The sequence below is a fragment of the Brassica rapa genome, chromosome A05, assembly GCF_000309985.2.
Source record: "Brassica rapa cultivar Chiifu-401-42 chromosome A05, CAAS_Brap_v3.01, whole genome shotgun sequence".
NCBI classification, from domain to species: Eukaryota; Viridiplantae; Streptophyta; class Magnoliopsida; order Brassicales; family Brassicaceae; genus Brassica; species Brassica rapa.
In genome coordinates this window covers 6,590,238-6,613,627 of record NC_024799.2, presented here as the reverse complement: position 1 = coordinate 6,613,627, position 23,390 = coordinate 6,590,238, and the positions used below count along the sequence as shown (strand labels likewise).

The following is a 23,390-nucleotide window of genomic DNA, read 5'->3' as shown; positions in this document are numbered from 1 at the left end:
TAGTATTAGCCCTGTGTTTGAGAAACATTCTGGTTTGACTAAGAATGTTCGCAGCCAAAAATTGTTGTTCCTGTTCGGATGCTAATAGTTTTGTTTGCGATCGAGGAATTATGACTGAGGTGTCGTGTAAATTTGTCCATGGGAACAAGTGTTTTCCTTCATGGTGCTTTGTGAAGAGTTGGCCTTCCGAGATGTATTTCGTGCATTTTTTAGGATGTTTCGTATAGCTCTAGAAGCTTTGTTACGAATTTTTCCTTACATGCCGCGTATTGTGGTTAAAACGTTGCGGGCTTAAAGTGAATTGTGGAGCGTATTGAACTTGGTCAATTTTCGAAAAGTTTAGATTTTCCGTTAACCGTTTGGTTGTTAGGACTTAGTTTCGTTATGAAGAATTTATCATATGATTTCCGATTGTGGGCTATACGATAATTTATCATATCATATAACCGATTTTACGAAGGTCGTAAATCAGTGATATGTATACATATGTCAAAGTAGCATTGTTTCTGCGGGTTCTACGAGAAACGTTCCCGCTGTGATTTTGATCTTAGGTGAAGGTTGCTTGGCGTTACCCATGGAGTATTACCGAAGTTTATTTCAATACGATCTAGTCGCGGAACGTTTTTCATAGGTTTTTCGAGAGGATTCTCATGACACATTTGTTTCTTGAAAGAATTGGTCAACCAGAAGTGGATCTAGCTAACCATCGGGAGGAAAGTGCTTCTTTTAATGTGCACGATGCTACATATATTCTCGAGTTTTCTTCGTCGCAAATGTTTTCGATACTTTTCCGTGACTTACTTGGTACAACGGAAACTGAAAGAAATGCTTTGGTGATTGAAGATTTCTCGCCGCTAAGTTTAAAACGAAACTGGCTTTCTGAAGCCGGAAAAGGCTTCAATACTTTGGCTAATCGTCGAGTTTCAGTTTGATATTGGTACAAGTTTTCTGTACGCATGATTGCGACAAGAAATGATGTATAGTTTTTGAGATTATGTTCATGATCGTCTGGATATGTTGCTAGCGTTTAGACGAATATTAAGATTGTCGTTTGCCTATTCTTGACGATTTGCAGAAGTTTTTTGAAGTTTGGGAGTATACGAGTATAGTATACGTACCTACTCCCCCTTTTTTTTTTACGAAAGAAAAACGGTTGAACCGATACTTTGAAGGGTTGTGTACGTTTCCTCTCCTGATGTTTGGAATGATCGATAATTCGGGACGATTTATAGACGACGCTTGGACTGTGATTTGGTTGTTTCCACGTTGACGACTTGGGATATGTCGGTTCCGAGAAAATTGCCAGAAACGAATCGGTTTTAAGACGACGTTCATGTCTCTAACTTTTTCTCTCTTTAGGAAGCGAGCTTGATATGCGTGGCGATCATTTCTCGACTTTCGGAGAGTTTAGATCGGTTTGCAAGATTTGGATGAACAATTATGGGACAATATATCGAGACAGGAAAAATCGCTTAAAACTTAGTTCGCTAGACTATCCGCCTAGGTTTTACGTTCCCTAAAGTTCTATGGCAGCCTCAAAGTAATTTCCTACGAAAATTCCAAGTCTGATTTCAAAAATTTCAAGTCGGAAATACCTTAGTTCTCTCGAAGATGCAGTTTTGTCCCTTCTCAGTTTTGCGTGCTCATTTCCGTTTCCTATTCTCGTGTATGTTCGCCATTTCCGATATTGGTGTTTACCCTTTGAAACTTGACATTTATCTTCCGAACTTGACTGTTATCTTCTCTTAGATAAGACGTCGATTTTTGTAAAAAGGTCCAACGTAATCGTATAGTTAAGGCGGCTAAGGTGTTAAGTTAACCATTGCCGTTTTATACGATTAATCTGAATCCATGCGAGAAAATAGGTCTTTGCGGTTTTTTTTTTATATCGTAAAGTCTCAATGGTAACTTCAATCGAGGCGAAACAAGAGACGTTTCGATCGAGATTCGAAAGTGAACGCAAAGATGGAGGTAGGGTGAGCAGAAACAAGCCAAGGAGTTTAGGATGAGGTTTACTTGTTTTTGTCGTAAAATCTCAACGGAAACTCCGATTGAGACGAAACCAAAAGCGTTTCGATGAGAATTCAAAGGAGAACGCAAAGGAGGACCCCTTTGAGGCCTGACAGGTTGCTATAGCGAGTGAGGATGTCATCTCGGTCGCTATAGCGAGTGGAAGGGAGCCGAGACGAGTCCCACTTGTTTTCGTCGTAAAATCTCAACGGAAACTCCGATTGAAACGAAACGAAAAGCATTTTGAAGAGGATTCAAAGGAGAACGCAAAGGAAGAACCCTTTGAGGACTTACAGGTCGCTACGTAGCGACTGACAGCCTGACAGGTCGCTACGTAGCGAATGGAAGCAAGCCAAGAAGCGTCCTACTTGTTTTCGTCGTAAAATCTCAACGGAAACTCCGATTGAGACGAAACAAAAAGCATTTCGAAGAGGATTCAAAGGAGAACGCAAAGGAAGAACCCTTTGAGGACTTACAGGTCGCTACGTAGCGACTGACAGTCTGACAGGTCGCTAAGTAGCGAATGGAAGCAAGCCGAGAAGCGTCCTACTTGTTTTCGTCGTAAAATCTCAACGGAAACTCCGATTGAGACGAAACGAAAAGCGTTTCGACGAGGATTCAAAAGAAAACCCAAAGGAGGACCTTTCTGAGGCCTTACAGGTCGCTACGTAGCGACTGACAGTCTGACAGGTCGCTACGTAGCGAGTGGAAGCAAGCCGAGACGAGTCCCACTTGTTTTCGTCGTAAAATCTCAACGGAAACTCCGATTGAGACGAAACGAAAAGCGTTTCGACGAGAATTCAAAAGAGAACCCAAAGAAGGACCTTTCTGAGGCCTTACAGGTCGCTACGTAGCGACTGACAGTCTGACAGGTCGCTACGTAGCGAGTGGAAGCAAGCCGAGAAGAATCCCACTTGTGTTCGTCGTAAAATCTCAACGGAAACTCCGATTGAGACGAAACGAAAAGCGTTTCGACGAGGATTCAAAAGAGAACCCAAAGAAGGACCTTTCTGAGGCCTTACAGGTCGCTACGTAGCGACTGACAGTCTGACAGGTCGCTACGTAGCGAGTGGAAGCAAGCCGAGAAGATTCCCACTTGTGTTCGTCGTAAAATCTCAACGGAAACTCCGATTGAGACGAAACGAAAAGCGTTTCGACGAGGATTCAAAAGAGAACCCAAAGGAGGACCTTTCTGAGGCCTTACAGGTCGCTATGTAGCGAGTGGAGAGTTGGCTTGAGCTCGGTCACTACGTAGCGACCGAGCAGTGTGTGTGCTCGGTCGCTACGTAGCGACTGAGCAGCGTGTGCGTGCTCGGTCGCTACGTAGCGACCGAGCAGTGTGCGTGCTCGGTCGCTACGTAGCGACCGAGCAGTGTGCGTGCTCGGTCGCTACGTAGCGACCGAGCAACGTGTTCGTGCTCGGTCGCTACGTAGCGACCGAGCAGCGTGTGTGCTCGGTCGCTACGTAGCGACCGAGCAGCGTGTGTGCTCGGTCGCTACGTAGCGACCGAGCAGCGTGCGTGCTCGGTCGCTACGTAGCGACCGAGCAGCGTATGTGCTTGGTCGCTACGTAGCGACCGAGCAGCGTGTGTGCTCGGTCGCTACGTAGCGACCGAGCAGCGTGTGTGCTCGGTCGCTACGTAGCGATCGAGCAGCGTGCATGCTCGGTCGCTACGTAGCGACCGAGCCGTGTGCGTGCTCGGTCGCTACGTAGCAACCGAGCAGCGTGTGTGCTCGGTCGCTACGTAGCGACCGAGCAGTGTGCGTGCTCGGTCGCTACGTAGCGACCGAGCTGTGTAATCGTTTTGTTGTGTTTCCTTTTTCCGCGATTAACGTAGGGGTTTTTCAGCGGTTTTTTTGGGAGAACAAGTTTTATCCTTCCGAACTGTTTTCGGAAAACGTGTTTTGGTAAAACCCTTATGCATCGAGATTTGTTTACGGGGTTTTGATAAGATTTATCGTTTCCCTTCTTGTTTACAGGGAGGAATCGCGAGCTTGTTTTAGTGCTCTTCCTGTGGCGGAAGGTCGCGACTAAGTTTTCGATTTTGTTGAAAACTACGGCGTTTGCGTAAGCGTTGGCCATAGGAGCAGTCAGTGCTGCGAGTTTGTCTTTCATATATCCAAACATCGTTTCGATCAAGCGTTTTATGGCCATGAGTAAGAGTAATCCGTAACCCCCCCTCCTTCTAGCGCCAAACTGTGGGAACCGAAATTCTCACTGTCGATTTCCGTTTAAATAAGGAAACTAGGAAAACCCTAATTTCCCAGAGGTCCCGGATCTCTGCGAGAGCCAACGACAAGTGATCGAATATATGCGGAAATCATGAAAAGATAACAAACGAGTTTAGAGAAAACAGTAGATCTTATTTCGAGTCCGCGTAAGAGCGTTGCGATCATTACAAGAGAATACAAAGGCTTTGGCCGCAGGGGCCGTCAGCGAGTTACCTAGTTCTAGCAACATAAAACCCTAATCCTAGTTGAGTCGCAGCTCGATAACAAAGGACGAAAAAGATATCTAAAAGGCTTAGATTGATTTCGGACTGAACCTTGTTAAAGGCTGCCTACGTACCCCTTTCGAGGATCAAGCCGAACGTAGTTCAATTGATAGAGCTGGACAAGAGATCGAACTGCCTGGGCGAGTTCGTCTAGTAATTGAGTGCCAGTCATAGAAACCGAACTTGTCGAGAATAAGCCTAAAGTTTCTAAGTGCAGAGAATTCCGAATCTAAAAAGTTCTCTCCCTTGCTCCTCGCCTAGGACTCCTTATATACTAGCTCCAAGGTCGGTTTACGCTTTTACTCTTCTGCCCTTAAGCCGTCATAGCATAAAAATGGAGATATTCCATTTTTCCCGATCTTCACAATTATCTTCAAAACTTCCGTATTTATCCGCGGAAACTTGACATTTATCCTTCCTTGTGGACCAAGCGTAAACCAGGCTGTGGTTTACGGGCTTTTGATTAGGAAAATCGTAGGATGGGCCTCGAGTCATGTTTTAGGTCCCTTTGGGCCGTCTTCCGACTCGACACGTTTACTACGAGTTTTCCGCGGTTTTTAATCCGCGAAGTTTGATCGATGAATTAGAATGGCGGGAAACATGGACTGAGCTTGCTACGGTCTTCGGGAGATAGCATTCGAAGGTTTTGACGAGAATGCAAGAACTGGTGTCGTATTGACGTTCGGAAAGGTTCAATCGCTACACAGCGACCGAACATTGGCTCGAGCCCGGTCGCTTCGTAGCGACCGAGCGGGACGAGCGCTCGGTCGCTACGTAGCGACTGAGCTTGGCTGAGCTCGGTCACTACGTAGCGACCGAGCGGGACGATCGCTCGGTCGCTACGTAGCGACCGAGCGGGACGATCGCTCGGTCGCTACGTAGCGACCGAGCTTTGGCTCGAGCTCGGTCGCTACGTAGCGACCGAGCTGTGTGCATGCTTGGTCACCGCGTATCGATCGAGCTTGGCTTGTCCGCGGTCTGATTTCCATACTCGAGCTTGTCCGCGGCCGATTTGGATACATGTCTGTTGCCTTCGGACAATCGGTATTTAGTGGTTCGATTGAGATTTGGACGATATTTTACTGCAAGGCTGTTCGTAAAGATATCTTTACGAAGATTACTTTTCGTAAAAACGGTTATGCTGATTTTTACGGACTTTCAGACATTGATTCCGTCGTGACCGATTTTGACCCCAACAAAATGCACACTGCATCTACTCCAGTTCCATTAAGAAACCTTAAATCCGTTTTCAACTGTTTCCATTAAGAAACCTTAAATCCGTTTTCTTCTGTTTCCTCCGGATATTGAAGAGAACTTGAAGTTAAAGAAGAGGTTTGTCTTATTGAATCTTTACTTCTATCATTTATTATGATGTCGGTCCGTTTATAGTTTGTAGGGTCGCAAATATATTCTCTTCTCTTCTGCATGATTTACTTCTTATCTCTTCCCTCTATATAGCGACAACGTCTCACATCTGATTATGTTATTTCGAAAATGTTTGTCTCAGATGGTGATGCTTTTGCGTCTCCTTCAAGGTGTGTGGACCAAAACAGCAATCGGAGACTGGCGTTTTGAATCATCATCAGTTTACCTTGGTGAAACTCTCTTAGTCAGAGAGAACGAAACCTATGAAGATCTGACCAACATGGTTAGGGCGAGGCTTATGTTGAATCAAACCACACCTCTCGTTCTAACATATCAGCTCCCTCAATGGATGCTTGTACCTGAGGGCAACAAACCCCCCCCCCTTCACCATTCGTACCAACAACGATGTTGAGGTGATGACGAGTGTTAGGGTTTACGACCCGGACCCTACACTTAATGTCACATTCGGTCCACAGAATGTTGCCAAATACCAGTTCCACTGTAGATCTCCATTTACAGTTGGCTCTATGACCTTCCTCGGCGACAGGACAACGAAAGTTCAACACCGTCATACTATTAGGGGTAACGTTCCTTCTTAAAACTGTGGCGACTATTTATTATATTGATTCATTGACTTTTTAAAAATAGCAAACATACTAACATGCCAGTGTTATTTGATTAAGATCTAGTCGGAGGCGATCCCATAAGATGCGCTAAGAGTGTCTTGGAGCTACTATTCGATGAACAACAACTGATAATTGTTTATCGTATGGCAATGGAGATAGACGCCGCACTCGCGTGGGATGACGATATTCAACATCCTCCTCCCCAACTACCGTACCAAACGTTACCACTTCAGGGCCCCAACAATCATGCGCATCGAGTATTGCCACTCCATCCATTCAACAACGGTACGTTTTGTTAATATCACATAACCCTTTTTTGTCTAATCCAGATTTTCATTCCACATCTGAATATTTTAACAAATATCCACATTTGGTCTTCTGTAATCAAATTATTATACAATATCCAGATTATCACATTCAATGTAACTAACGATTCTTTTTTTCCTTATACTTTGTAACGTAGTGACCGAAACTCAACATCCGAGTTTTGCTTCTCAGCCATTAAACCCAATCTCTCCAGACCATTCCTCTGATATATTTAGAGGTGCCAGTCTAGACATCGAGAGAGGAAGGGGTGTCCCACGTCTACCAAATGCGTGGGGTGAAACGAGGGATGACGACGATGACTTCTGGGATGGTATGCATGATGACCCAATTCCTCCTCCCCCCCCAGCCGAGACCAACACAAGGTCTTTTATCACTACCCCAGCCCGCTAAACCATGTCAGATGACAGCTAGAGCAACCGTTACGCTTCTTAGCGATGGAGACAGCTCCGGTTCACAAACTGGCTCGTCTGATGGACTCATTGCTGATATCACTCATATCAGGACGCCCCCGCTGTTAGGGATTCCGGTTCACTCACCTCATCGACCTGTTGGTGGAGGAACATTTGAACAAGGTAGTTTGCTCATTTCCAATAAATCCTATTTTTCCAATATATAATTACGCATTAATGTTCCGGATCATTCAATATTTTTCCCACAGGTGGCACGTCCAATGCGCCCGCTCTACCAAAAAGAAACCTGCTTCAGTCTTTCATGCAAGGAAGTGGGAGTGGCAGTGGTCCTTCACTTGATCTGCGTTTGGGTCTCGATACTGATAACAAAAATGGATCGGGGAGTAGTTACGTCAACTTAGGGGACTCATCCTCTGACACCGACGAGAATGATGGTGGGTTTGGTCCGACTCAATAGATTTGGAGCTAATTGCATGTTTTATTATGACGAAGCTAGGGTCTTATATCTATGTTTGCTTGTTTACTTTTCATATTTGCGGCGGAGTAAATCCGGATTTTGTTTCAATATGTCTCCTTTCATAGCCGGATTGATCTCTTTTAAACCGGATAGCAATGTTGTACCTTTTTCATGTCTTCATTTTACGTAATGCAATCTATGTTAGAACATCATTAAACCATAGTCAAACCACAAGAGTGTCAATTAGATTTATTTACAAACATCTACTGATTTTTAATCAACATCAGTTATGGAAAATTTGTAGGATCAAAGCAACCAATAGACGACATTGTATACGTCGGCATGATTTTCAAAAGCAGGGAAGAGTTCAAACACCACATGGCCATGTATGCGATCAAAAATAAATTTCGGTTTCGTAACTCAAGGTCTTCTCCAAATGGGATGGTCTTCCGATGCTTTAGTAGCACTTGTAACTGGCGTGTTTACGCCAAAAGGATGAAAATTGTAACTTCGTATGAAATTCGAAGAGTTGACTTGCAACACACGTGTTCTGTTGATTCACGTGCTGGTATTACACAACCGCTTATCCTTACTACCACAATTTCATATTATCCAAAAAACAGTAAATTACAAACTGTCTAAACACGTGATACGTGTAGGGTATCAAAGCCAAGCTACACATTCGGTCATTGGGGAGATGATGAAAGCCAGGTTTGGCGGTAGTGGCGCTGGACCTCCCTGGAGAAATAAGACAGGTCATGCAAGGTGACCACAATGTCCGTATTTCATATTGGAAAGCTTGGAGATCTAGACAAATTGCTCTGGACTTTGCTAAAGGATCTTCTGGCGCTTCTTTCAACCTGATTCCAGACTATCTTAAGCAATTGGTTCAAGCAAATCCAGGGACGAAGACAGCTTTACATACGGAATTTGAGGATGGAGTTGGCCAAAGATTCAAGTACTTGTTCATTTCGATTGGAGCATGCATTGTAGGGTATAGGTATCTAAGGAAAGTTGTAATCGTTGACGGATCACATCTCCGGGGAAAATACGCTGGATGCCTTTTGTCCGCTTGCCGCTCAAGATGGAAACTACCAAGTTTATCCATTAGCTATTGCAATCGTCGATGGCGAGAACGACAAGGCATGGGAGTGGTTCCTTGAAAACTTATTGAAGGTCGTACCACAGTCTGAGGATTTGGTATTTGTCTCGGATTGCCACTCTTCGATTTATTACGCAATAGCGAAGGTTCGTGATCTCATCTATGTTTCATGTCGTAATATCCTGTTTCAATATTAGTAATCCTTGCATTGACAAAAGTTGATGTATTATATATATGTAACTGGATAACCCACATTCCACTAACCAGATATGTGACCACATAAACCGGCTTTTAAATATGGATATGTAACCACATAAAACCGGTTTTAAAGTATGGACATGTAACCACAAAAACCGGTTTCTAAATATGGATATGTAACCACATAAAACCGGTTTTAAAGTATGTATTATAATTTGTATTTACTGGATATGATCCTTCCACGTATTCATGTGATTTATGTTTTCCAAACTCTTTGTTCTGTAGGTCTATCCGCTTGCTAGGCATTGCGCCTGTGTGTTGCATCTGCAAAGAAACATAAAGACTCATTTCAAGAACAAACACCTAGGTTACATGGTTGGAAAAGCGGCTAGGGCTTACAAGGTTTCAGATTTTTACCGCATATTCAACGAGATCAAGAAGATAAATCCTTCCTGCGCAGACTACCTAATCGGCATTGGATTTGAGCACTGGTCGCGTTCCCACTTCAAAGGTCAGAGATACAACATCATGACCAGCAATTTTGCTGAATCATGGAACGCTGTCCTACGCGAAGCTCACGAGTTCCCTATCAAACCACTCGTTGAATTTATCAGAGACAAGCTAATGCAGTGGTTCGCTACTAGAAGAGCTACAACTTGCATTTCATTCGACACCCTTACTCCGCGTGTTGCAGAGATAGTAGCTGCTAATTTTGACCTCGGGGGTGGATATGGCGTGACAAATGTGAACCGGTCTGAGTATCAAGTGAGTGATAAGGAAGGAATTGTCTTCCATGTCAACCTAGTTAAAAAGACATGTAGCTGCAACGAGTTCCAGACTGATTCTTTGTTCCCATGCGATTGCTGCAGCTGTTTTTGGTAAAGTTAGAGTTGAAAGCCTTGTCTCTCATTTTTACACTCTAGAGAATCTACTGGTTGCTTATGATATGGACATACTACCGGTTACGGATTCAGCTCCCCCTCCAGTGCCTCTCGAGATCCATACTGATGATGTTGTTACTGATGCTAATGTCGAGTTAATTCCGCCAACTACTAGACGCCCTCCTGGTCGTCCAAGGAAATCCAGAATCCTCTCTCGTGGAGAAATCAGGGTAAGACTTCCAATTATCATTCCCTTCTAAATAACTTGTACAACTCTTACATAACTATAACTGTTTATTGCAGATGAAGCCACAGAGGAAGAAACACATATGCAGCCGCTGTAAGGCAAGTGGTCACAACAAGGCTACTTGCAAGATGCCAATATAAGTTATTTCGAAGTATGTTTATGGGAAAGATGGTCGACTCGGATGATGAAGGTGTAAGGCAAGATCGGTGGCAGCTGTTGCTGGGCAGCATTAGGATTATGATTCCTAATCATTTATGTGAAATATAATAACCAGTTATGGTAGTGGCAGGATTGTATTATTACCCGAGACTATATTATAAATAAAGATCCATTTTCCCATAGCTTCTTCTTCGATGAATGTTATGTTAACTTAATCACGATATAACACTCATATTACACCCACACAAACTATCGAAATCCAAATGTTTTAAATTTCAAGGTCACAAATCCGGATGTTGTAAATATATTTACGTATCATATCTGGTTCTACCAAAATATATCCTTTGATGGTACTCCGGTTATTTTATTGCAATCCAGTTATTCAAGGAGTATGGTTGATCGAATACATTTTTTATTTGGTTATGACAAAAAACACTCAATACGTGGGAAAGAGTAATTTAGGTGTATAACCTTTATATCCAGAGTTCAATTTACTTAAATCTAATTAATTTCGACAAGTATTAGTTTGCTATTCACAGATTTCAATTCATGGTTAACAAATGACCCAGTCCTTTTCATAATTTTTAGAAGGTAGACTCATTTAGCATTTAATTCATTTTTAATCAGAACTCAACCTACCAAATACGGTTCTACTCTTCATACAATCACATATATCAACTATAAATATCACCATTTTTGATCATTATTTATATATAATCACTTAACTTCACACTTCGATCAACTAATATCACCTAAGGCTTGAACCATCCCTAGTCTGAAAAGAGTCATTTAGCAACGAAATCCGGATCATAGAGATCATACATGCCTACTAAATCCAGTCCTTGTAATTTTTTAAAGGATTTAATGTATTATTAATCAGAATATAACCTGAGAAATCCGGATCACATTCTGGTACACAAACTCTAATAATCATTATTGAACACAACACACTAAATAGGCATACATAAACCACGATAACATGCATCAATTTTCATACATAAACCAAGTATTCATCAAGTCAGAGATACACATTAACCGAAAACACACTAAAAATCCAAACTTAATTCAAAATACGAGGCAATTAAACAAGCTTACACATTAACTGATCTTATCACTTCAGCTCCTCATGGAGCTCATATGCCATTACAGCTGCCCCCTTTGCTTCTAAGATTACATGATCAGCATTGACTGATCGGCAACCCTCCAACCCTCCAATTGAATGATTCCACATTAGCACCATTGCAGTAATTCCGGAGACGCTTTCTTCCATGTTTTGTCCTACTCCTTTTACCCTCTCAATAACCATTGGATCTAAATTCTCCTCGTAGGCCGACCCACACGCCTGTTTGAGCAGATACGGAAAAGCCTCCGCTATGGGTGTAAGGTCTTTCACAATATCCTTGTCACTCTTAATCGACGTGTTGCAATCGAGGACATATATTTTCCACTTCTCGCAGTCAATACAAACTCCCACCCAGTGTTTTTTGTCAAAGTTGAATGGCAGGTAAAACCGACGTATCATACATATTGAATCCTTTATATTGTATAGAAAATCCAATGTACCTTTTGGGAACACGTGACCTTCTTTGTTCTTGCACTTGGCGAACTTGGAGTAATTTCTTGCCAGAGATCCAGCAAATTTGGTATCAAAGAACTCATCTCTTGTACTCCTTTCACTGATTAGATGTTTGTCTTGAACTGTACGGAGTATACAGGTGAGTAGATCGACAACCTTTGCGGTGAGAGGACGGGATCTTTCAGCGATGTCCTTAATGTCCTTATCCGACACGGATAGTCCGGCCACATTGATAACACTACAAAACCAAGCATTGCGTTAAAACCTCCCTTTAAATCCGGTTGTATACTACAGAAGCTGGATACACATAACTAATGTCTGATCCGGTTATTTTAACAACGTCTTTATCCTTATATTTGATTCTGGATTTACATATTCTAGAAGGTTTTACTTATAAAAAAAATACGGCTATTTATGGACCGCTTGTGATTTACTTACAATGAGCTCAGAAGCTTCTCCCCTAATTTCTGGTACTTTGTTAGAGTATCTTCACTGTTTGACGACACAAACAGCAACACAGGGGCTTTACGACCAGGACCCACTATGTTATGCCCACATTCGTAATCGGCCATCAAATTGGTGGGAAATATTTTTTGTCTCTTGCTTTTCCTACACACGTTATTTGCCTCCACATCCTCCTTCCCTTCGTCATGCGCAATATTTAGATCTGCAGCTAGCCTTACTGTCCCAAACTGCTCATTACAAGGACTATTCTCCTGCTGAGTGAGACCGAGTGAAAAATTAGGAGTGGCAGGTGCTTGTTCCTTTGTCGCATTGTCGGTTACCTAGTAACCATAATTATGTCATCTTCTATTTACAAATTCATTCTCAATCACCATCTCCTATATGTAGTAAGACACCATGAGTTTACAAACTGACCTTTATCTCATCGACTCCATCCTTCCTCATATGAGTGTGGCTCGATGCTAATAGAGCAGTCCCGTCGTTATGTGGAACAATAGGGACGCTGGCCTCGGCTCCAACGTCTTGACGTCCATCAACAACGCCGACCTCCTAATTATGTGTTTCAAATAATCTATTAACTCAATACCCGGGAACTACATTATTAGTAAATTAGTTAGTTTCATACTCACCTGAACCTGGATGTTCTGGCGCGGAGGCGTCCTGTACTGTTCGATGCTCCCCATAATGTTTCGGATGGTATCCCGATAAAATGCTTCCTCTACACTTCCTCCACCTACTGGATTTATCGGGGCAGTTGGTGTGACTATAGGAACTCCTGGAGGATGTGTTGATGGTCCAACTGCTTCTTTAAGAGCCAAGCTAATCTGCCCCTGAATATCCTCTTTTATTTTTCCCATCCATTCTCCCACCTCTGTTTTTATGGCCCCATGCCACACTCCTATCTTTGTGATCATATCATCAACGGCTCTCATTGTAGATGACACATTCCCATCAATCCTATCCAGATCTGGCTTTATCATATCCATCAAAACAGCAGCAACTTCACAATTTCCTCCATCTACACCGGTTGGTTTCACTGGTGCTTTGCTACTTTTCTTCTCTTTACCTCGTACTTTTGCATCCTCTCTCATCCTCTCCACATCAGACTTTGTGGCTCCACCTTTAAACATAGAGGCACTAAACTTATAGCCTTCATTTATAAGCTTCACTAGATTGTCAACCCCAACATCTTCCACATCATCAGACCACCCGAGCGTACTCTCATCCAATGGTCGGCTTGGATCTTCATCAATTATGCTCTTCACATACACCTGCAATGCAACATAAACCACCAGCTGAGAAACACACGTTACTCTCATTTACGAACATAATAATCACACTTTATATATATTTTCGATTGTTCTTGGATAAGAATTGTTTATTACACAACCTCAGTTTTCTTGTCGAGGTTACGGGCGTGAGCAGGGCTTAGCGTTTGCTTTTTTGATGACCTTTCAGACCCTTCCTCAACATCGTCCGCGCTTTCTGATTCTGAAGAAGAACATGTTTCTTGGACTACTTCTGTTAAAGAGGGTACAGCTTCTACCAGTACTAGCTGAAGAGCTAGAACGAAGCCCTTCACGGCAATAGTATTTTGCGACAGTGAGATCTCATCTCTTTCTTTTATACTATTCATCAGCATCTCGTACGCCAATCTCCCCCACGGGAATGAATAGAAGTCATCCAGATCCTCAATGGCCTCAGCATGCTCTCTGGAGATCTTCGTATTCAGGCTTGTGGGCAGCAGGACAGAAGAGAGAATAGCCAGACATGCAAACTTAATCCGGGTTTCTCTATCCCTTACTGTTCTTCGGCGGAGCATCTTGATTACGGAAGCTACAGTCACAACCTCCACTTTCCCATACAACGAAGGCCAGTATGGCTTCTCGGTAATAGTCTCTTTAATCTTCATCTTCGATTTAGGTGGAAATGTACCACATGGAAGCCCAGTTACTATAGCAAACTCCCTCAGCGAGAACCTAATTGGCTGTCCGGCAAACCTAAACCACACCTCGTGCTTCTTCTTTACCTTCAGCTGCCTTGACATCATGTACCTCGCGAATCTTCCCGAAAACGATGGCTTATCTACAATGTCGATTATCTTCCCAAAAGACGATGCCCGTATAGAGAGTATTTCTTCTTCATCAAGCCCTTTGATTATTTTTTTTATCGCTCGAGATGATTGGTAGGTCAGAACCCTGACTCCGACGGGCTCTTCTCCGGCAGCAAACATCATTTCCGGTAACGACCCCATATTATTTCGATTTACGTTATCTCCGATGTCAACTATGGGAGACGACGCCATTTTCGTTTAAAGATGACCACCCCAGCTATATTTTTTTTTTAGTATGTCGATAACCAATTGAAACGTTTTGAGTTCCCGATGAAGAACCATATAGAATATAACAAAATCTCAGACATCATTACTTGCGTGTAGTAGGTCACTCTCTAGTAGTCAATAGGGGAGCATAGGTTTAGCACATGAGCACAGAGAATGTCAGCTAATACTATTGACCTAAGTGTAGGGGTATAAATGGAATATTCACCTTTCTTATAATTTGCCAAAACAACATGGTCAGATACTTAATTACCACCCCTTTTATGGTTATACACCTAAATGACTCATCTTTTTAATAGCAATGAGTGATCCCCCATAAAATAAGGATGGACAAATATCTATACAATTTGATTTAGTTTGTTATATGTTTCCATTCGATCAGAAAAATTTAGAAATGCCTAATTTTATGAACTACATTTTATATTTTCATTAAAGACGAAGCAAAAAAAATAGTAATACATTTTTAACAGATATTCGATCTGAATATACATATGTGTATATTGATAGCATTTCAAGAACAAGATGGATTTGTGTGTTTAAGGACTTTATTATTGAATATAAACTAGAAATATCTCAAGGAGCTTTATTATACAGAGAAGTAAAGGAAGGAAAATGCTTTAGCTTTGTCACCGAGAACACAAGAATTAAATTGGTATTTCATTAAGGATAAGAGGGGCTGCCTTTCACGGCAGCAAGGTTACATTTCTCACCATATTGCAATTCTATTTATACTACTAACTCACTTGCAAATGAACCCTAACACACATGGGTTTATAACATAGAAATGAGCTTGTTGGTATTGTTTTGGGCTTGTCTTGTGTACTCTAATATATATATATACATAATATATATTTAACAATTGTTATATTTTATACTCTCAACTGATTATCTAGTTATTAAAAAATTTAAAAATAATTTTGTGTTTTTAATGAAATATTATTATTTTATAAATATTTTATTAAAAAAGGAAATTATTCAGTTTTACGGATTTGATCAAACATCCGATAAAAATTATAGATTTTTGGGATATATGGACAACGAATATCTATAAAAAAAAATTGCTGATCTAAGCAGAAATGATCACGGATATTACCAAAATTCCAGATATTTGTTCGATATCCACCCCTGTCACAAAATACTTCAAATATTGCTGCGAGTGATATACAAATTGAGTTATCTCTAATAGTCAAGATAAGAAAAAGAACCTTGCTCTAGAAAATGACATCATTGTAGAGCATGTGTATTAGATGGTATCTTGATGAGTTTTTCACATAATAAGAAATGAAAAAAAAAAATTGAAGGTAGTGAAAGAGGAAATTTATTTTGGTTGATACTCAAAACACATTGTATACACTTATTTATGATTTGTCTCTTTTTCATTAGACAATACATGAAATATTATTCCATTCGTTTCAAATTGATCCATGTTTTAGAATTTTTTTTTACAAAATGTTTTATTTTTATATTTTCAATGCATTTTTATTAGATAATAAAGGAAAATTAATTTTGTTTATTGAATTTTTATTGGCTAACTTTTTGTAAAATAGTTAATTACAAACAAATCATTTATAATTAAAAAAATAAAATGCTTTTTAATATGTATAAACACTGTAAAATCCATTATATATTAATCTTGGAGCATTACAATATGTTTTTTTTAGCCACGTGTCATCAGTAGGATGATTCTTAGAATCTTTAAAAAAATAAGTTGGTACATACAAATATATATTATATTTATTATTAAAATATCTATCAAATTGACTTTAAATTACTAAACAAGGTAAAAGTCCCAGATTGAAAAATATTTCATTAATGGTTTAACTTTTTTTTGTTCAAACAAGATACAAATGATCATAAATCGTATGAATGTGAAGTCTCATTAATATATATTCATATTATATATATATATTAATATCATTTAAATTAAATTATATACTATATCAAAATATTTAAATATGTTCGATATCCACCCCTGTCACAAAATACTTCAAATATTGCTGCGAGTGATATACAAATTGAGTTATCTCTAATAGTCAAGATAAGAAAAAGAACCTTGCTCTAGAAAATGACATCATTGTAGAGCATGTGTATTAGATGGTATCTTGATGAGTTTTTCACATAATAAGAAATGAAAAAAAAAAATTGAAGGTAGTGAAAGAGGAAATTTATTTTGGTTGATACTCAAAACACATTGTATACACTTATTTATGATTTGTCTCTTTTTCATTAGACAATACATGAAATATTATTCCATTCGTTTCAAATTGATCCATGTTTTAGAATTTTTTTTTACAAAATGTTTTATTTTTATATTTTCAATGCATTTTTATTAGATAATAAAGGAAAATTAATTTTGTTTATTGAATTTTTATTGGCTAACTTTTTGTAAAATAGTTAATTACAAACAAATCATTTATAATTAAAAAAATAAAATGCTTTTTAATATGTATAAACACTGTAAAATCCATTATATATTAATCTTGGAGCATTACAATATGTTTTTTTTAGCCACGTGTCATCAGTAGGATGATTCTTAGAATCTTTAAAAAAATAAGTTGGTACATACAAATATATATTATATTTATTATTAAAATATCTATCAAATTGACTTTAAATTACTAAACAAGGTAAAAGTCCCAGATTGAAAAATATTTCATTAATGGTTTAACTTTTTTTTGTTCAAACAAGATACAAATGATCATAAATCGTATGAATGTGAAGTCTCATTAATATATATTCATATTATATATATATATTAATATCATTTAAATTAAATTATATACTATATCAAAATATTTAAATATGTTAATTTTAAAATTGATAAATCTCACATTAAAATTTTTGTGATTAACGATTTAAATTTTTATTACATCAAATGTTAATAAAATCATATAAGTAGGAAGTGTCAATAATATATATTTATATTAAAATATACTATATATATATGTAAATATCACTATAGTTTAATTATATACCATATAAAGTAAATAAAATAATTGTTTTGATTTATTTACCATAAACATGATTGTAAATAAATAAAAAGTATTGGTTTTGATTTATGTGCTTACTCTAACGTATATACTTTTATGTATATCAATTATTTTTAAATAGGTGGTTTCTAATATGTTATTTTATCCTGACAATCCCAAAAATATACTTTTTCAAATCTAAGTGATTTTTAATATTGGAAGCACTATATATATACATATATATATATATATATATATATATTTCATTCATTAAGTATTTTAGTCTTGATTTTTACTCCTAGAAAAAGTTTAATGAAATATCATGACAAGATTTCAATCACCTCCTTTTGAGTTTGTTCGAATAATGAATGATTAGATCATTCGTCTACTATTTGTTTCTCCCTAATACTATATCTAGCTATTATAATTGTAAGAATGAGAGATTTGAACTATTTATTATAAGTTTTCTGGTTTATCATTTAATAAATAAACAATTTTTACTTATACATAGTTTACATATACTAGAATGGTAAAGCATTATATTTTCTTATCGGTATACTCTTAAATAACTAAACCTAAAAAACGTAGGTTAATAAAATAAGTAATTTTTTGTTGTTCTACAATTAGATGTTTTTAGACCAAACTGGTGAATATACAATAGACAAACATTTATATTACGAGTATGTACTTATATTATATAACAATTTGATACATTAGATTTGAACACTAACTTGTGAATAGAGTTTGCCAGTGATTTTCTTCAAAATTTTGATTTTTAGATATGTATCTGGAGTGGAACTAATTTTACATATGTGTATCTTTTTAAATTGACACTTATGTAATTCATCGAATTCACAGAAGAAGTTAAAAAAAAAAAATTCATATCAGTGAAACATAAACGAGAACGAAAGCATAAATTTATAGAAGTAGAAAATGAAATCATTTATGGATAGTCAATAGTAAGCAAATCGAAACCAGAAAACGTACTCCCATTTCGTCATTTTACAATAAAAGTTGCCTATGTGATTTTTTTGATTTGTGTCATTCATAAAACATAATTTTCTTTTGTGCATATGAAGTCTTAAAATAATTAAAATGAGTTGTAATATGTTAAACTCTTCAACAACGATGATACATTTAAGATACCGAAATTTATATTCGTCATTTTACAATCGATAAAAATTGTACTGTTGCAAAATGTTAAATCGAATTAATGAACAAATATTAGGATAAATAATACACTCAGCGCATGTGCAGGTTATCATCTAGTATATATGTATATATTTTTGAAATGGAGGGAGAATAACTTATTGTTGAGAAATTCTTTGTTCTCATGATTGATGATTGATGATGCTCTTAGTTGGCATGAGTAATATATATACCTTTCGTGGGTATTGTTTAAATGGAAAATATTATTTCATTAAACAACCAAAAAACTTACCCAAAGCAAAATAAAAATAGAACTGGTTACAATAAACCTTAGTCGTAAACACTTTTTGCATCATAGTTACATTGCTGCATGATTAAATCCAGTTCAGTTCAGTCGATGAGGATAAACAACGTTTGTTATTCTCAAAGAAATTACTCCAATGGCGTAAGACATTGGAACATGGATCGGTTATGTCTTTGACATTCTGTGATTGGTTAATATAAAAAAAATGCCGCAATAATACATTGAAAAGAATAAAAACATCGACGCATGTCTGTCTTTCTCTCTATATCTTTCACGTCGTTATGTTCTTCTTTGATCACAGTTTGACCATTCGTTTATTTTGCCCTTCAATTCTCTCTTTCATTCAAAGGTTACACATTTGTTCTTTCTTTTACTAGCTTGATGGAGTACATGATTTTTCTTGTGTGTGGAAAGTAAAAAGATGGTTGTGAAACAAGGTTTTGGGTGACTAGGTTTAGACATAAAGTTCGTGCTTTCCACGTCTCATGCTAACTTTATTTTCGTCTGTTCGGAACCTTTTTTTCTTTTAACTAATAAACGCAACTTTTTACTAGCATTTAAGGTTTCTTTTACCATGATATCAATTTATTATTTGGAGTGAATCTCAGGTTCCTTTGGAATTAAGCAATCCATGTATTTTTTTAAATTTACTGATCGCTATTTAATGGCAGTCTCTGTCTTTTCTCCTTCGTGAGCCCTTTATTAACTCTTTTGTTTTAGCTCATATAGTTCTGTACAAGCTATTTATACTTGAAGAAGTCTTCATCAGATTTTTTTGAGGATTTAGAAGATGTCTCAAACTGCTGGTAAACTAGGAATGGTTACTCTGGACAGTGAAGTGGTGCCATCTTCACTTGTGGAGATTGCTCCGATCCTCCGTGTAGCCAATGAAGTAGAAGCAAGTAACCCTCGTGTTGCTTACTTATGTGAGTTGAAATAATGTAAAAGTCCCTTGATGATTTGATCATCTCAAATGATATTGTAAACAAAAATCATGGGCTATTTTGTAGGTCGGTTTTATGCGTTTGAGAAGGCATGCAAGCTTGATCCCACATCAAGTGGTCGTGGTGTTCCCCAGTTCAAGACTGCTCTTCTTCAGCGCTTAGAACATGTATCATCACTTCATTTACCTTACTGTTGCTTGCTCATAAAACTATTGCTGCATCCTGCATGGGGAATTGGGGATTAAGTGTCAGTTTACCTTATTTTCTTAAATTTGTGCAGGAGAACGAAACAACTCTCGCAGGAAGGCAGCAGAGCGACGCACGCGATATGCAAAATTTCTATCAACACTACTACAAGAGATACATCCAGGCTTTGGTCAACTCTACTAACAAAGACGACCGGTTTGTGTTTGATGGAACTGTTTGTTCGGATCGGTGTTTTATCTCTATATTTTATTTGTGTTTTTCATTCATAAAACAAAGATGTTTTTTGCTTTGTAGTGCTCAACTTAGAAAGGAATATCAAACTTCTTCTGTTCTTTTTGAAGTCTTGAAGGCTGTTAATCAGACTGAAGATGTGGAAGTGCCTGATGAGGTAGTTTTGTGTCTCGTACTTCTGTTCTTACGCAGGTCTTTAGCAATGATTTCATGGAGGAAATATTGATATCTCATTAATAGGGTTACCACATTCTTGGCTCACTTGTTTCTGTTCATCTTTTTTTCTTTGCTGGTAGGTTCTAGAAGCCCACACAAAGGTTGAAGAAAAAATCCAAATCGACGTGCCTTACAACAATCTTCCCCATGACCCTGATAGTCAAAATCTGGCTATAACGAGATTTCCTAAGGTTAACCAAATAGGCATATCCATTTATGTTTAGTCTGTTCTGAGTCAGACAAAATAAACAGTTTCACACTGTTCTACAGATACAAGCCACAGTTACCGCACTTTGTAACACGAGGGGTCTACCATGGCCAGCAGGCCACGAGAAGAAACTCGATGAAGATATGCTAGACTGGCTTCAAACCATGTTTGGTTTTCAGGTGATACTAGTGAATATCCTGTGTTTGTTTTGTTGATTGAGTGCTGATTCTGATCAAAACCTTTAAATGACAGAAAGATAATGTTGTTAATCAAAGAGAGAACTTGCTTTTGTTACTTACTAATGTACACATTCGACAGTTTCCGAGACCTGAACAACAGCCAAAGGTATGTTTTCTTTTTCAACTTCTTCAACTCACAGTTTGCAATTCATGAGTCTACTTCTCTCTGTTTGCACTAGCGGTCTAATTTGCAATTTCTTCCTTTAGTTGGATGATCGCGCAGTAACTATAGTGATGAAGAAACTTTTCAAAACCTACAAAAAGTGGTGCAAATACTTGGGTCGGAAAAGCAGCCTCTGGTGAGGATTCTCCTTGTAACGTCTTATATTTTGTATTCATTTTTTTCTTTCTTAAAAACATAGAAAAGAGATGTAACGCCTTGAGGTTTTCTTACCTTTTCATCTCTATTGTTCTGCAGGATGCCGGTGATTCAACAAGAGGTTCAGCAGCGGAAACTGCTATATATATGTCTCCATCTTTTAATATGGGGAGAGGCTGCAAACCTAAGATTCATGCCAGCGTGCCTTTGCTATATATATCACCATGTATGTCTTCACTCTTCAGTTTCTCTCTATGTGGTTTGCCTGAAAGTGAAACATTACATTTTGAATTTAGAGACGAGCATGTGAGTTCAATTCTTCGTGATCTTGGCTACTACATAGACGTAGTTATCGATAAGTAGACTCCGGAGAGTTGAAAACGTAATATATAAGGACGAGTTGCGACATCGAGAACTTAGTAATGCATGTTTTATATTTACGTTAGGGGGATGTTTTTATATCTAAGTTCGTCTTCTAAATTTGTATAGATGGCTTTTGAATTGTACGGGATACTGGCTGGGAGTGTTAGTCCAATGACAGGGGAGCGAATAAAGCCGGCATATGGTGGTGGTCCTGGTGGACATGAAGCTTTCCTGCAGAAAGTAGTGACTCCTATAGACAAGACAGTAGCTAAGGTTGCTTGCTTTGGTTCTTCAGTCTTGACCATTTTGTTTTCTTTTCCTGTAATTTCCTCTATTTTCCATCACCATATTCGTGTACTGTAGGACGCAAAGAGAAGCAGAGGAGGAAAGTTGAAGCATTCTGAGAGGAGACACTATGACGACTTTAATGAGTATTTTTGGTACAATGCATATGACTATCTTGTAATCTTCTTAAATGTTCATTTAAAGTTCTGCATGATTGAATCTCCTTGTTTTTTCAACTTAATAGGTCAGTTCGGTGCTTTCAGCTAGGGTGGCCTATGCGAGATGATGCTGATTTATTTTGTCAGACAGCTGAGGAACTTCGAAAAACTTATAGATGCTTCTCTGCTTTTGCTCTTCGCCGTCTATTTTCTATCCAGCGATGGAGGAGGAATGATGACATCAACGACACATTTGATAAAATATTGAAAATGATGTAAACACTTTCTTTTAATAAAAGAGAGAGAACATATAACAAACCATTATAATAAGTTACTCCCTCCGTTTCATATTAAGTGTCGTTTTAGAGAATTTTTTTCGTTACAAAATAAGTGTTGTTTTCGATTTTCAATGCAAAATTTATTAATTTTATGCAAAATTTGTTTTTCTATTGGTTGAAAATATGGTTAGGTGTATAGGTAATAGTGTTTTTTTATAGGAAATATACAAAATTAATTTTTTCCTTAATCCGTGTGCCGAAACCTAAAACGACACTTATAATGAAAGAGAATGAGTACTTAATAATAGCTTCGTTCTTTTTACAAAACTGACAAAATAACTATAAACCGTTATCTTTAAAAATTTTTGCTTAATCAAGTTTCGTTTTTGTTTATCAAAAAAATCTTCAATATATTACTATCATACTGAGTGCAATTTATTGGGAGATGAATTTGTATAGAGTTGGTGAATTTTAAGAGTTGATAGATTTTAAAAGTTATGTAGATTGTGAAAATTTATATACATTGACTTATGAAATTTGATCATAACTTTTTGGATTAATATATATTTTCATGAATTTGTATTACCTATTTTCTTTCATTCTTTTTGCAAAGTAAATATATAATTTATTTATTTTCTAAATCATATAGCATTATTATTTATTTTTTCTTTCAAATTAAAAAGAAAATAATAGTGATACATACAAAATTGATTTTTTTTTCTTAAATAGCCATTTTAAAGTTTTTGTCACAAAGAGAGTATTCAAAGAAAAAAATGACCAAAAAAATTCATGAAAAAGTAAAAGACGATTTTACCCTTTGTTTTATATATATAAAAGTAATAAAGTAATAAGAAATTGAGAATA

At 37.9% G+C, this 23,390-nt stretch overlaps 3 protein-coding genes across 4 annotated transcripts; 2 read left to right on the top strand and 1 right to left on the bottom strand.

Annotated features, from left to right (window-relative positions):
• The first annotated feature begins 7,223 nt into the window (after window positions 1–7,223).
• LOC103867846 lies at window positions 7,224–10,258 on the top strand. The gene is made up of 9 exons (XM_009145932.2): window positions 7,224–7,395; window positions 7,482–7,667; window positions 7,995–8,258; window positions 8,350–8,445; window positions 8,489–8,706; window positions 8,867–8,938; window positions 9,276–9,807; window positions 9,860–10,101; window positions 10,175–10,258. The coding sequence occupies exons 1-9, from the start codon at window positions 7,224–7,226 to the stop codon at window positions 10,256–10,258; spliced, it is 1,866 nt and encodes a 621-aa protein (XP_009144180.2).
• Window positions 10,259–11,388: 1,130 nt separating this feature from the next.
• LOC103867847 lies at window positions 11,389–14,623 on the bottom strand. Its single transcript, XM_009145933.2, has 5 exons — window positions 13,709–14,623; window positions 12,948–13,589; window positions 12,733–12,867; window positions 12,292–12,638; window positions 11,389–12,091 (listed from the first exon to the last, which is right to left on the bottom strand). The coding sequence occupies exons 1-5, from the start codon at window positions 14,621–14,623 to the stop codon at window positions 11,389–11,391; spliced, it is 2,742 nt and encodes a 913-aa protein (XP_009144181.2).
• A 3,147-nt stretch (window positions 14,624–17,770) lies between these two features.
• On the top strand, window positions 17,771–22,697 carry LOC117134087 (callose synthase 2). Of its 2 annotated transcripts, XM_033291759.1 has the most exons (13): window positions 17,771–19,811; window positions 19,859–20,004; window positions 20,089–20,189; window positions 20,303–20,424; window positions 20,524–20,617; window positions 20,757–20,867; window positions 20,947–21,063; window positions 21,137–21,229; window positions 21,331–21,422; window positions 21,542–21,668; window positions 21,932–22,078; window positions 22,169–22,245; window positions 22,335–22,697. In XM_033291759.1, the coding sequence occupies exons 2-13, from the start codon at window positions 19,869–19,871 to the stop codon at window positions 22,525–22,527; spliced, it is 1,410 nt and encodes a 469-aa protein (XP_033147650.1). In that variant the 5' UTR covers window positions 17,771–19,811; window positions 19,859–19,868; the 3' UTR covers window positions 22,528–22,697. The 2 variants fall into 2 exon arrangements, with proteins under 2 accessions (XP_033147650.1, XP_033147649.1); XM_033291758.1 differs by having other exon boundaries at window positions 17,773–20,004.
• The last annotated feature ends 693 nt before the right edge of the window (window positions 22,698–23,390 follow it).